Source organism: Miscanthus floridulus, chromosome 13, assembly GCF_019320115.1.
Source record: "Miscanthus floridulus cultivar M001 chromosome 13, ASM1932011v1, whole genome shotgun sequence".
Taxonomy (NCBI): Eukaryota; Viridiplantae; Streptophyta; class Magnoliopsida; order Poales; family Poaceae; genus Miscanthus; species Miscanthus floridulus.
The window spans coordinates 48,044,665-48,059,646 of record NC_089592.1 but is presented as its reverse complement, the minus strand read 5'-3'; the positions used below and the strand labels follow the sequence as shown (position 1 = coordinate 48,059,646).

General features: G+C 47.1%; 1 protein-coding gene across 1 annotated transcript; it reads right to left on the bottom strand.

Moving 5' to 3' along the window:
* Positions 1-374: 374 nt before the first annotated feature.
* On the bottom strand, positions 375-3,162 carry LOC136499781 (uncharacterized). The gene is made up of 2 exons (XM_066495314.1): positions 3,105-3,162; positions 375-1,357 (listed from the first exon to the last, which is right to left on the bottom strand). Exons 1-2 carry the CDS (start codon positions 3,160-3,162, stop codon positions 375-377), a joined length of 1,041 nt encoding a protein of 346 aa, XP_066351411.1.
* Between the last annotated feature and the right edge of the window lie 11,820 nt (positions 3,163-14,982).

The window sequence follows — 14,982 nt, the reverse complement described above, 5'->3', positions numbered from 1 at the left end:
GAAGTTACCGAACACAATTTATATGCATAACTTATTCTATACAACTTGTGTATATAAGTTATTACGATGAGTTAGTCTATACAACTTGGGTATATAAGTTGTATAAGTTAATATATAAAAATTGCTACAAAAAAAATTCTCAAAATATATGTAAGTATGGTCTAGTTTTATTCGTCTCGTCACGTAGAATACACCTGGTGTAGACAGAATTAAAATTGCATACATCGTTTAGAAGTTATATCAATTTAAAATAAATGAATTGTATTTTTTGAGTTCTCAACACAGCTGTGCAGGCATGGTTCGCTGAAATAGGACTCGATGAACGACCGCGGGATTGGATTCTGGCATCCGGTGCTCTCTCTCCTCTCGTGAATTCAGCGGCTAGTACGTGACCGCACGCGGCGCCGGTGGGCTAGCGCAGCGGCGGGCGGCGAGCACGCGGCACCGGCGGGCGAGCACGCGAGCACGGTGGCGTGGACGAGCGCGGCATCGGCGGGCGAGCACGGCAGCGCGGACGAGCGCGGCATCGGCGGGCGAGCACGGCAGCGCGGACGAGCGCGGCATCGGCGGGCGAGCACGGCAGCGAGGACGTGAGCGCGCGGCACCAGCGGGCAAGCGACAGCGAGTACGCGAGCGCGCGGCACCGGCGGGCGAGCGCGGCCGCGAGCGCCGGCGGACGAGCACGGCAGCGAGCGCACAGGCGAGCGCGGCAGCGAGCACCGGCGGCCGTGAGCGCCGGCGGACGAGCACGGCAGCGCGGCATCGGCGGGCGAGCATGGCAGCGCGGACGAGCACGGCATCGGCGGGCGAGCACGGCAGCGAGGACGTGAGCGCGCGGCACCAGCGGGCAAGCGACAGCGAGTACGCGAGAGCGCGGCACCGGTGGGCGAGCGCGGCCGCGAGCGCCGGCGGACGAGCACGACAGCGAGCGCACAGGCGAGCGCGGCAGCGAGCACCGGCGGCCGCGAGCGCCGGCGGGCGAGCACGGCATCGAGCGCACGGGCGAGCGCGGCAGCGAGCGCCTGGCGGGCGATCACGGCAGCGAGCGCACGGGCGAGCGCGCGGCGCCAGCTGGCGAGCGTGGCGGCACCGGCGGGCGGCGCAGCGGCTCCGGCAAAAGCACGCGGCAGCGAGTATGCGAGCACGCGGAGCCAGCGCGTGGGCGCGGTGTCGCAGACGAGCGCACGCGGTTCCGACGGGCGAGCAGCGCTGGACGGCCAGCGCGGCCGAGCGGGGCGGCGTTGAAACCGATGGTTTCTCCTAGCAGTGATTTCATCTTTTCTGTCTTCGGAAACGATTCCTCTAAATTTTCTGCGTCGCGGCGTGCGGCTTACGAGGAGGACATGGGTTGAGAAGCCTGGCCATTCCACAGTCTAATCGTGGTCATCGTATTTGGTTTAAGTATTTTAATAGCCCTCGATTTTAATAAAGATGAATTACTCTGTGCATTTTTCTGGATGCACAATGGTTGGAGGTTCTTAGTGGACGGACTTTTTTCTAGGGGGGCCTAGTACAATTTTGATTAGTCCATTATAGTAGAGATGCAAAGTATTTTCTTCGTTGTTTTAGAAAAAAAAATACTATAGTTTTGTATAATACTTTAAGTTTTGAAAACTACAAGGCGTTTAGATGTAAACATCGCAGTAGTTTTGAAGACCTTAGAATTGCAAAAACTATATTTTTTTGCGTCCACGCACTCTTGACCTTTTCTTTATATAAACTATAGTTTTGCACATATCTCTTGTTCTAATACTAAAATTTCTTGATATTAAAGTTTCTAAAAATTACATCCAAACAGGTTGCGCAAGTGCCTTCAGACTCTCGAGTTGTTGTTCTTTGGCTTCCGACTTGGGAACTTGGACCATGGAACCACCCGCACCGCACCCACCGCATGGGTAACGTGTGGTCCAGCGTGAGCTTAGTTTAACTTACGTTACAGAGACGCAAGGGTCGCCAACGCAATCACAAGTTAGTCGTCAGTGACAAAATTGGCCGCTCCTGTATTTCTGGAGAGTAGACTTTGCTGTGGTCTTGCACGGCCGACATCTTTGGCCCAGATGCTTTGCTAATTAATTGACCGGTACCATAAAGTAGCTACTTTGGAGTCTCCGTTTGGCTGCACGTTGAAATCTTGGCGAGGTAGTCCGCTTATTTTACTGACTCTGATTGCTACCGAGTGGAAAAACTGTCGCGACATGAGCTCCTGATATATATGGCCATGCAACCGGAGCCCTTTGGCCCAGTCCAAGGCTCTTTTTTTTTTTTGGCCCGGCCCAAGCCCGACCCAGCCAGGTGGCGAGCGGGCCCGGGCTAGAATTTCCCAGAGGAGCAAGCCGTGCTTGGGCCTTACCCCATGCACGTGGACCGGCACTGGCACAGCCCGCTCCTCAACAGCAGGCCCGTGGGCGGCCTGGCCTGCCCCCTCCCCGCACCCCTGCATATATATGCAGAGAGCGTCGGCTGAGCCGCTCGCCCAGTCGCCCCTCGCCCGCTCTGCAGTCTGCTTTCAACCCTAACCCTCATCTCCACTCGCTCGCCGCGACTCAATCTCTGCTCTCTCTCTCTTTCGCCTGCATCGGCCGCATCCACGATGTGGCGAATCTAAGCTCTTTCTCATGGTCTCGTCCGTCGTCCCCAACTCCGGTGACCTCGATCCGCCTGTCTAACCCTATCTCCACTCTCCTCCCTTCTCCCTCTCTCCTCTCGACCTCTCGCTCTCGGTGAACTTTGTGAGTTCGTGACCGTGTTCCCGTCTATCCCTCTTCTGCCATTCGCCGTCGTTTCTAATCGGTGTCTCTCCTCTGGGTGGCCCTCGTTGTCTCCGGCACCAGGCTCTGGTTGCGCAGGTAGTCCACGAACCCTAACCCTAGATCTGTCTTCTTGTGTCTCTAAGACCGAGTGACTGACCCTAGATCTAGATCTCTATCTCTCTGACTCTCTGTTTTTCTCCTTTGCGCAGGTTGATTGCCGATGCCTCGTCCTCTTCCTGTGGCATAGAGCGGGCACGGTGGCCGCGCGCACCATTGAGGAACGGTGCTGGAGATTAGCTGTCCGCGGTCAAGGTCACCATGGCGGACGACGACGATAGTCGTCTATCCACTCACCGGCAACGATGACCTGATTGTGGTAGGGCTGGTCCCCGAGGACGACGATGACATCCATGACGACGCTGCTGTGTTGTTGGGTATCGATGTCAGTAGCGGCTCTGCTCTGATCGATCTGGATGGTGGTGACGGTGGTGGAGGGGCGGCGTCGACACCGTCGGCGATGGCAACAGGGACGCCAGTCGGCTCCAACAGTACAGATGGTATCTCATCTCTTGGTAAGCGTAAATCTGGTGTCTGGGTTGATTTTAATGAGATCTATGAGACTAGTGAATGGTTCAAAGATTCGAACTGCTGCTATCTGTAAAATATGTAAGAGTAAATTATCTGCTTGATCTTCTGTTGGCACTGGACATGTGCCAACACATAAGATTTTAGAAACTGCAATTAACTTCTTAAATTCCTCTAATCAAAGAATTGCATTATTCAAGGAATACTGTAATGCTAAGGGTGTTAGACCTAGAAAGTTTGGCTTGCATGTTAGATGAAATTCTACTTACCTGATGCTTAAACACTTGCTTCCATACAACAATATCTTTTCTGTGTTCATTAATTCCCATTATGGTTCACAATTGTTGACTACAAATCATTGGTATTTTGCTGAAAAGTTATTGGAGTTCTTGAAACTCTTCTATGACTCCACTATTGTTCTGTCTGGTGTTTATTATCCTACAAGTCCACTTGTTTTGCACCATATCCTAGAGATTGTTTCTCATTTGCATGCATGTGAAAAAGATCAAAATATGAGAGCTATTGTATATCCTTGAAGCTTAAATTCAGTTAAATTTATATTAATATGCATTCATTCTTGATCCTAGAGCTAAGATGAGAGGTTTCTTTAATGTGCTGCAATTACTTGGTGAATACACTGGTTCTGAGTGCAGTTCATACTATGCTGAATATCAAAACTGAATTGTATAAACTATTTAACAAATATGAGAGCAAGTTTGGTGAAGCTAGGTCTCAAAGGGTTGCACAACCATCACATCATACAGGTAAGAAAAAACAGTCATGGGGAAGAATCTTTGACCATGGATCAGGTGTTGTTGGTCCTTCCCCTCTCCCTGCCACTTCATCTTCATCTACTTCTGCTGTTTGTGAGCTATCAGCTTACTTAGACAGTAACAATGTCACTTCTTATGAGGATGATTTTGACCTACTTCTATGGTGGCGTGACCACAAGCTAACATTTCTAATCCTAGTCTATAATGGCTAGAGATATCATATCAGTTCATGTATCTACTCTCTCTTCGGAGTCTTGTTTCAGTTTGATAGGTAGGATAATTTAGGAACGGCGGTGGCGCTTGTCACCAGAGATTGTGGGCATGCTGACCTGCATAAAGGACTCGGAGTTAAGAGAAAAAAGAGAACACCAGGCTGTTGACAACCAAGAGCTAGAAGACTCATTCCAGAACTTGTACCTTAATGAAGATGAAGCTGTTGGTGGTGCTCCTAGTACTTAGTGAGGTTGAGACTTGACTCTTGAGAGTGTGAGTGTGATCTATGATTGTGAAAGAGTGAGTGACTGTGAAAGACTTGTCTATCATTTGAACAATAGTTCGTAAGACTTAATTAAGAGTTGGTTGCACTATTTTTTTCTTTCTTGGGTTTCTCACAAGGGTGAGTTTTATCTATAAAGGTTTTTAATGAGGCAGCTGTCGATGTTTGACCACCGATAGCCTGCCACGAGGGTCCCCGAGGCAGTATGTTCGGGCTTCAGCATATGCGAAACTCGACGGTTAATGCAAGAGACAGTCGATTTATCCTGGTTCGAGCCCTCAATCGTAGATCGAGTAATAGCCCTACGTCCAGTTGGTGTTAGCCTTTGCGTTGGATTAATTGTAAAGTGTTGTGTTGTACAATTGTTGTCTGAACTCTCAATCCAAGGAGCCCTGCCCTCCTTTATATAGTCAGGAGGCCAGAGTCCTAGTCGGTTTACAATGAGAGTTCCTAGTAGGATTACAGAATAATACTACTACTAAGATTACAGGGGAAGAATCCTAGTTAGGCTAGTTCTTCTCCCTTTCTTGCGGGGTATCCTGTGGGTCCCGCACCGACAAGCCCCCGAGCACTTCATGGTTGAGCTCTGGAAGCCTCGTCTTGTTCCTTCAAGTCTTATCGAGCAGGAACAAGCGTCGTCCGAGTGCTTTCTTGATCAAAACCTGTGCAACGCTTCGTGAGATCTTCGTGTGGTGCGTACCTTTTTAAAGAAAAAAGTACCCCCATTTGGATGTAGCTCCCGAGCCTCTTGCTGTTTGGCACAAGGAGCTTGAGGGTCTTTTCTTGAAATCTCCCTAATTCTTCGTTGAAAGGCTCCCGAGCATATACCCAGTTTCTTTGTTGAAAAGAGCTCTGATTTAGCTATGTTCGGATTCTTTTTGTCGAAAAGAGCTCGGATATAGCTATGTCCGGGTTCTTTTTATCTTGTGGCCTTGAAGTCGTCTGTCTTGAAGAAGTGTTCTGAGTGACGTGCGCTTTTTTGAAGGAAAAAGTGCACTCACTGAGTGTAGCCCCCGAGCCTCTTGCTATTTGGAACAAAAAGTTGGAGGGTCTTGAATCTGAGTTGTTCGAAAGAACTGTATACCTTTCCTTTTGCAGCCCCCGAGCATATATCCGGGTTGTTTTATTTAGGAAGAACTCGGATGTAGGGTCTTGGCGTATTCTCTAGGTAGTCTGTTGTTGTCAGATGTAGTTGTATGGTGGTGGTTGAGTGTAAATGCCTTTTTGTTCATAGGTTGTACTGTGTTGGTATATTCTCCCGAATATGCTTGTTGAATAATGTTCCTTCACACCTAAGTCCTCTTTCATTGAATTCTATCTTTTCACTGTGTCCTTTGTTAGGCTTGTTTTATTGGTGCTCTTGGTCCATGTGCACCGCTCCTTCAGTCTATAAATACCCTCTTGGAGTGCTGTTTTGATTCGTTGAGCATTTTGTTGCTTGTTCTGAAGTCTCTATAGTCATGAATATGGTAGTTTGTGAGGTAGAGCAGCCCCTGGGCTGTATTTTGTAGTTCTCATATGTCTTGTCGTAGCTAGAGGAAGTCTTGTGATAGGGATTAGAGGTAGACTAATCCCACAGCAGCAATGTACCAGGATGTACGTGGCAGTAGTTGGAGGAAGTCTTGTGATGTGGGCTTTGTTCCTTCATCTGGCAGTTCTAGGTTGATCCTCGCTTGCTTGTCTTGAGACTGTCCAGTGCAGATCAACACCATATCTAGCATCATATCGGACTTGGGTAGATAGATGCCTGCCGGCCTTCTCTGCTCCATGTTATCCTGCCGTTCTACTGATTTCTGCCTTGGGTGCACTGCGTCCTGTCCTTTGAAGAAAATAGTGTAGCCGAGTGCGGTTTGTTCTACCGAGTAGCGATTTGAACATGTAGTCGTTCCAGAGCCTAGCTGTTTCTGGGTTCCTTTTTGCTACTTGCCTGTCGTAGTTCTGAGTTCATTGGGTCTTGTAAGATGTGTAATCTTGTATTTTTGAAGTCGGTTGCAATGGAAAGAATCTTGTCTTCTGAGTTGTCATTTATTTTTCTGCTGTAGTCCTGGTTGTTCATGAGATTCCCGAGTTCTTTCCGTAATAACCGGGTTCTTATGTTCCTTGTGAGGTAGCCCTTCGTTTCTTCATGGTTGATGGGTTGTTCTTGTAGTAATCTGATAACTCCGCCGTAGTGCTGGATGGATAAGTTTGAAATCTACCCGTTGAATTGTACCGTTGTGTGGATTTGTGCCCTACGTCATTTTAGCTATGCTAGTAAATGGACCGTTGCGTTCTCACACCGTGCTTTAACGGGCCTGGTGGGCCATTTTTATCGATGTAAAATCTATTTAAAGACCTTTCATCTTCTTTTTCTTTACTGCCCTTCTCTTGCCTTGAAACCCTAGCTTTCAGAAATCCGCCATCGCCATTGCCGCCGCCATCTTAGCGCCACCGTCCAAGCCTTCTCTTCCCCTAATTCCTTCTTGCCACCATTAGTACATGGGTAGGAAGAAGGCCGTGAGCAAGTCCCAGGCAACCTTCATGGACGAGGAATCATCACTTTCCATGATTGAGAACCAAGAGTTCATGGCCATGAGGGCTACCTAGAAGGCTTGGCCGACTCCGATGACAACTGAAGATCAGCTTCGGGAACTTGTCAGCGATGGTTTGATCCAGAGCAAGGACATTGCTGAATGGAGAGTTCCAGGCAAGCATCGGGTCCCTGCTCCAGGTCCTGGTGAGATCGTTCTTTTCGTCTCCTTCATCCATGCTGGGCTTTGCCTTCCTGCCTCTGCCTTTCTTCATCAATTTTTCAACTATTTTGGGATTAGCCTGAATCAACTTGCTCCCAATGCAGTCCTTCACCTTTCTATCTTTGTTCATCTTTGTGAAACTTTCCTTGGAATTCCCCCTTCTCTTTCTCTCTTTCGTTATTTCTTTTGTCTCAAACCCCAACCCCATGGCGAAGACACCAGTGTTTTTGGTGGCTACAGGATTTAATTTCACCAGGGTCTTAAGAGCAAGTTCTTTGACTATGACCTGGTTGATTCTGTGAGGGATTGGCGTGTCGACTGGTTTTACGCTACCAATCTGACTCCTCCTCTTGTTGTTCACTCTAGATCTGGTCCCTTGGTTAATGACCGATGGGATAAGAACCCTGTGACAACGGCTGAGGTTCAAGCGATCCAGCCATTTCTCGATAGGATAAGTACTCTAAAACAGTAGGGTTTGACCAGCTTTGGTATTGTCTTGAGCTTTCTTCATCACCGTGTTCAGCCTCTGAAGGAGCGAGAGAACTTTGGCTTCGAGTACTTTGGGGCTGAGGATCCTTCATGCATGGTCCATGCCCTTGAGTTGACCGACGAGGAGGTACTCAAGCGTCTGCAGAAGATGCTGAAAGGAGCAAGCATTGTCCCGCTTACTATCTCCGAGTACTCAGCCAACAACCCGCCTCCAGCTGTAAGTCATTTTTTCTTCGTGCAGGTACTTTCTGTATTTCTTTTGTTGTATCCATTTTTGCTTAATTTTCCTTGTCTTGTTGTTTTATTCTTTTCGTAGGAATTGGGGCGCAACTTTGTTGACCCGATCCCCCTTGATGTCCTCCCTGCCGTGGTGAATACTGGGGAGAACCTTGCTGGGGCTTCTGTAACCAGTAAGTTCCCAATCACCATAGTATTTCCTAGAATTTCTTCCGGAGTTGTTGATGTATATGAAGAATATGTTCCTCGTCCAGTCCCTTGAGGTCCTCGTAGTGTCTCAAAGAGGGGGCGAGCGGATGGTTCTTCATCTAGTTTACCTGCTTCCAAGAAGCTTTGCCAGCCAAGTACTCGTCCAGGTACTCCAGTTGTAGCTAGCATGCTCTTAGGTGAGCATATTAATACACTCTGTCCCGTTGTCTTCTTGTTTTTGTCTTGAACCGAGTACTTTTGTTCTTTTTTCAGCTAGCGCTATGGTGGCCTTGGTCGAGACTGAGGAAGAAGAGAATGATGATGTGCCCCTTATCATGCGGCGGTGAGTTGTTTTCTTATTTCCCTATACTTGAAACCTTCTTTTTGTTTTGACATTGGTTTTGATCTCTTTGTAGTAAGCGGTTGTCGGATATCAGTTTTTTTGAAGCTTCTGCACCGGGTTCTTCTGTGGCTCCGGTACCGAGTTCTTCCGTAGCTTCGGTACTGAGTTCTTCCAGGGTTCTAGTTCCTGCTACGCCGCTCCTACCACCGAGTGGCAGGGATGTTTTTGCTACCTTGGTTCCCCCGGCGAGGTCTTCTTTTGGTTTAATGAGGAAGAAGATAGCTGAGTGAGTGAACTCTGGTTTTATTTCTCTACTTCTGTTCTTCTTTTTTCTTATTCTTTTCTTGACAGGTTTCTTTGTCATCTTTTAGGCCTTCATCTTCCCTGAGCCTCCAGTCAACTTCTTGTCAGACTTCTAGTGCGCCCTTGCGTGCTGAGTCTTAGGGCTCGAAACGCACGAGCGCTGAGGTGGCCGTGAGGGGGACAGAGTCCACAGCTACTGGGTTGCTAGTTCATGAAGTGACCGTGGCCATAGCGGCGGGTCCATCTGAGGGATTGGCCTTGGCTTCCCGGGAGATTGCTCTAGTCATGCCTTCTTTGCCTCAGCCGGCTTCTCCTTCTCCTTCTCTTACCTCCGGTGGTCCGTCCTTTGCTGATGACGTGGTGTAGCAGTTTGATGCCACTCATCGGCTATCAGAGTTAACTGTCGCCTGGGGAAGCTTATCGACCCTTGTGACTTCTTTTGGGGAAAAGCTCCAGGTAAGTTTTTCTACCGTTCCTTCTTTAGATGTTCGTTGTTCTTCTGTCCTTATGTCTGTTTCTCTTTGTCTCTTTGTTCAGTCCTTCTCTCATGATCATACTGGCTTCTTTTTCTCGTCTGAAAACGAGAAAAAGTTGTCTTCTGAGGTGAGCGCCCTGAAGGCCGATCTTGGCCTCCTCCGGGCTGAGTTGGAGACTGAGCGCCAAATGCACCAAAAGGTGGAGAAGGCCTTTCATGCCTGGGTGGTAGAGACGGAGAAGCAGAAGGATGCTGCGGTGGAGTCCATGAAGAACGAGTGCAAAGGTATCGTGGGTTTCGCTTGTTTCTTTTTGTATTTTGACTTCCTTTTTGCTGACTTGTTTTTGTTGCTTCACCTAGCTCTCCGAGTTGAAAAGCAGAAGCTCTCGGAGGGTATCGAAGAGATGAAGATGCTCGTCCACACTAACCACAACAAAGCTGAGGAGGTAATTACTCGAGCTGAAGAAGAACTTGCGCTTGCTAAGTTGATTAGGTGTGGAGCTGACAGGGATCTTATGCAGGCCCAAAAGACTATTTAAGACTTGACCGGTAGGTTGGCAATGGCTACTGATAACTGGAATGCTTTATGGAAGTCTTTCCGGTCAGTAGCCAGCCTTCTCCGAACTCTAGCGGACGACGGTCAATCTTGGGCTCAATTTATTCCCCAAGTGCCAACTCGTTTCCAGGGGTTTGTGAAGAGGTGTGCCCATCTATGTACCAGGAACGTCCACGCCCAGGTTCGGGTTCTTTCTCCGGACTTTCCTTTGTCCAAGGTGGCCGATGAAGCTGAGAGCCAAGAGTACCTTGATGCCGTTGAGAGGTTAGAGCCCGAGGTCGATGACTTAGCCAGGAAGATTGTAGATAATCTCAATATTGATGTTTCTACTCCGGATGATAATGCTTGAATGTAATCGACCTCTGTACTCCGGCTTTTGTAACAAAATAGTTATACTCTTTCTTGAATGAAGATTTTTGTTGATGTCTTCTTTGCCTGGATGCCTTGTTTATTCCTTTGGATGAGTTGTCCAAGTGATCAGAGTTACTTGACTTGCTGAGTACTTTGTCTTGCTTTTGTCTTTGCCATGTAAACAATTCTGCGTGTTACCTTGACAAACTTTCTTGATTTGTCGAGTACTTTTCTGTCCCATGTAAACAACTCGTTATATATAGATCTTTGTGTTGACAACCTTGTCTGGCCTTCTTCTGTGCCATGTAAACAACTCGTTATATGTAGATCTTTGTGTTCTTGGTTATCTCCAGTGTAGCCCCCGAGCCTCTTGCTATTTGGAACAAGTAGCTGGAGGGTCTTGTCTTGAAATTGCTCTGGTCTATGCCCAGGCTTAGTTTCAGTCGTTTTGTTTTTTGTTTCGGGTGTTAGCTCGTTAGCTACCCTCATCGGCGGGCTCAAGCATCTTTTTAGCTATTTTGCTCTCGGCCGGGATGCTCAGGCGTATTTTCAGCCATTTTGCTTTTTATTTCAGGTGTTAGCTTTTTTAGCTACCCTCATCGGCGGCCTCAAGCGTCTTTTCAGCTATTTTACTCTCAGCCAGGATGCTCAGGCGTATTTTTAGCCGTTTTCCTTTTTATTTTGGGTGTTAGCTTGTTAGCTACCCTCATCGGTGGGCTCAAGCATCTTTTTAACTATTTTGCTCTCGGCCAGGATGCTTAGGCGTATTTTCAGCCATTTTGTTTTTTATTTTGGGTGTTAGCTTTTTTAGCTACCCTCATCGGCGGGCTCAAGCGTATTTTCAACTATTTTGCTCTTGGTCCGAGATGCTCAGGCGTATTTTCAGCCATTTTGCTTTTTATTTCGGGTGTTAGCTTGTTAGCTACCCTCATCGGCGGGCTCAAGCGTCTTTTTAGCTATTTTGCTCTCGGCCGGGATGCTCAGGCGTATTTTTAGCCATTTTGCTTTTGGTTCGGGTGTTAGCTTATTAGCTACCCTCATCGGCAGGCTCAAGCATGTTTTCAGCTATTTTGCTCTCTGCCGGGATGCTCAGGCGTCTTTTCAACCATTTTGCTTTTTGTTCGGGTGTAGGAAACAACTCAGAGAGAGCCATAATGAGACATATGTTTTTTTGGGAAAGAACCATCTTTATTGATCATGAATATTGATAGGTCACAATGGTACATATGTTGTTGGTGAGCGCTATCTTTGTTGATCATGAACGTTGATCTCTTGTGTCTTGTATACATATTTTCCCTTGAGTTGTTTCATGCGTAGAATCTTCGTAGCTGACTGATGTGCCATGTATTGTTGACTTCTTTTCCGTCTTCAGTTGTGAGCTTGTATGTGCCTGGTCCGATGACTTTTGTGACGATAAAAGGACCTTCCCATGGACTGAGTAGTTTGTGGCGTCCGTTGGTTTTTTGTATTCTTCTTAGTACTAGGTCTCCGACTTATAATGATCGAGACTGGGTATTCTTGTTGTAGTGGCGCCTTAGTCCTTGGAGGTATCTTGCTGATTGTAGGGTAGCATTTACTCTGACTTCTTCTATACTATCGAGTTCTAATCTTCGGGTGTGTTCTGCTTCTCCTTTGTCGTATTGCTCTATCCTTGGTGACGTCCAGATCAAGTCTGCGGGTAGTATGGCTTCTGATCCGTACACCAGGAAGAAAGGTGAGTATCCGGTGGCTCTGCTTATTTGAGTCCATAGCCCCCATACAACCTTGGGTAATTCTTCAATCTATTTTGATCCATAGTCTACTAGTTCTTCGTACAGTCTTGGTTTTAATCCAGCTAGTATGAGTCCGTTTGCCCTTTCGACCTGTCCGTTGGCCTCTGGATGTGCGACTGATGCGTAATCTATTTTGAAACCACAGTCCTATGCCCAACTTTGGAATTCTATGGCCGTGAAGGGAGAACCCAAATCCGTGATGATTCGATTGGGCATGCCGAAGCAGTGCATAATGTCTTGGATGAACTCGACTGCTTTGGCTGCGCTGTATTTTGTGAGTGGTTTGTATTCGATCCACTTGGTGAACTTGTCAATTGCTACAAAGATGTATTCGAACCCGCCCCTTGCTTTCTTGAGAGGTCCTACTTGATCTAGCCCCCAGCAGGAGAAAGGCCAAGCGGGTGGGATGCATATTAGATTGTGAGCTGGCACATGAGCTTGTCTTGCGAACATTTGACAACCTTTGCATTTTCTGACAAGTTCTTCTACGTCTTTCAAAGCGGTTGGCCAGTAGAATCCGGTGCGAAATGCCTTGCCTACTAGTGTTCTTGAAGCAGCATGATTTCTATAGCAACCTGAGTGTATTTCGCCTAGGATTTCTTTGCCTTCTTCAAATGAGACGCATTTTAGGAGTACTCCTGATGATGCGGCTCTTCTATAGAGCTTGTCCCCCACTAGGACGTAGTTTTTGCTTCTGCAAACAACTCGGGTAGCTTCCTCTTTATCTGCTGGCAACTTATTCTCTTTGATATAATCAATAAAAGACTGTGTCCATGAAGTGTTGATTACCAGAATCTGGTTGCCTTTGGCTGTGAGTTCTGGGGTTGTCTCACCGGGTTGTTTGATAGAAGGAGCTGATAACTCCTCTATGAATACGCTGGGTGGGACCTTTCCCTTGTCTGATCTGAGCTTGGCGAGGACATCTGCTCTAATGTTGGAATCACACAGGACATGTAGAATTTCTAATCCTTGGAAATGTTTTTTGAGTTTTCAGATTTCAGCACAGTAAGCACCCATGTTTTCTTTGGTGCAATCCCAATCTTTGTTGACTTGGTTGATGACTACTGCCGAATCGCCGTATACGAGTAATCGCTTGATTCCGAGGGTAATTGCCACTCGTAGCCCGTGGATGAGAGCTTCGTATTCTGCTTCATTATTGGTAGCTTGCCATAATATCTAAAGGACATACTTGAGTTGTTTTCCATCCGGAGAGATTAGGAGAACGCCCGCACCGGCTCCGCCTAGCTTCAGTGATCCATCAAAGTACATCTTCCAGTGGTCAAGGATTGTATTTGACATAGGTTGTTGAATCTCTGTCCACTCGGCAACAAAATCAGCAAAGGCTTGAGATTTAATTGCTTTTCGTGGGGTGAAATCGATGTTGAGAGCACCGAGTTCAACCGCCCACTTAGATATGCGTCATGTTGCGTCTCTGTTGTGTAAGATGTCTCCGATTGGGAAATCTATCACCACGGTAATCTTGTGGCTTTCAAAATAGTGATGAAGCTTGCGTGAAGTGATCAGTAGTGAGTAAAGTAGTTTTTGCACATGCGGGTACTAGATTTTTTATTCTGACAGTACTTCGCTGATGTAGTATACTGGGCATTATACTTTATACATGCACCCTTCTTCTTCTCTTTCTACTACTATCGCCGTGCTAACTACAGTAGAAGTTGCCGCAATGTATAGCATCATGTCTTCGTCTTTCTTTGGAGGTGTGAGGACCGATGAGGAGGTGAGGTATGCCTTAAGTTTCTTGAAAGCTTCATTGGCTTCTTCCGTCCACTTGAACTCGTCTGTCTTCTTTACTAGTTTAAAGAAAGGTTACCCTTTTTCGCCGAGTCTTGAAATGAAACGATTGAGTGCCGCCATGCAGCCTGTTAGTTTTTGTACATCTTTGACGCTTCGAGGAGGGCCCATCTCTGTTATGGCTCAAATTTGCTTGGCGCTTGCTTCGATTCCTCGATGACTGACCAAGAATCCGAGTAGTTGTCTTGAAGGAACTCTAAATACACACTTGTTTGGGTTCAATTTCCACCTCCACTTTTTTAGATTCTAGAAGGTTTGTTTTAAGTCTTCAATCAGTGCATCCAGGTTCTTTGTTTTTACAACCACGTCATCCACGTATGCTTCTACATTTTTGCCGATCTGATCACCAAGGCATGTTTGGATAGCTCTTTGGTAAGTGGCTCCGGCATTCTTGAGTCCAAACGACATGGTCTTGTAGCAGTAGGCGCCGAACAGAGTGATGAAAGATGTCTTGCTTTGGTCCTATTCTTTTAATGCGATCTGGTGATATCCAGAATAGCATTCAAGAAAGGATAATAGGGTAGATCCTATTGTTGAATCAACTATCTGATCAATGCGTGGTAGCCCAAACGGATCTTTTGGGCAGTGTTTGTTGAGATCTGTGTAGTCGACACACATGCGCCACTCGTTCGTATTCTTTTTCTGTACTAGAACTGGATTTGCTAGCCAATCTAGATGAAGAGTCTCTCTGATGAATCCGGCTGCCATTAGCTTTGTGATTTCTTTTTTAATCGCTGCCTTCTTGTCAGGTAAGAATCGTTGTAGCCGTTGCTTTATAGGCTTGGAGCCTTCATTGATATCAATTCTGTGCTCAGCCAACTCTCTTGGGACACCTGGCATGTCGGCCGGCTTCCAAGCGAAGATATCTCTGTTGTCCCAAAGAAAGTTGGTGAGCATGAGTTCCTATTTTGCCGAGAGGTGGGCGCTGATGGTTGCTGTTTTGGAGGGATCACCGGTGCCCAGGTCGATTTGCTTGATGTCGACTTCTTTTGGTGGTGTGAGGATGCTGGGCTTTTTAGCTGGTATCTCTAGTTCTTCTTGGCTTATTTCTGCGGCAATAGTGGCTATTTCTTTTCTACCATTGTCGGCTTGTGCTTTGGCTACAATTTGGATTGCCTGAAC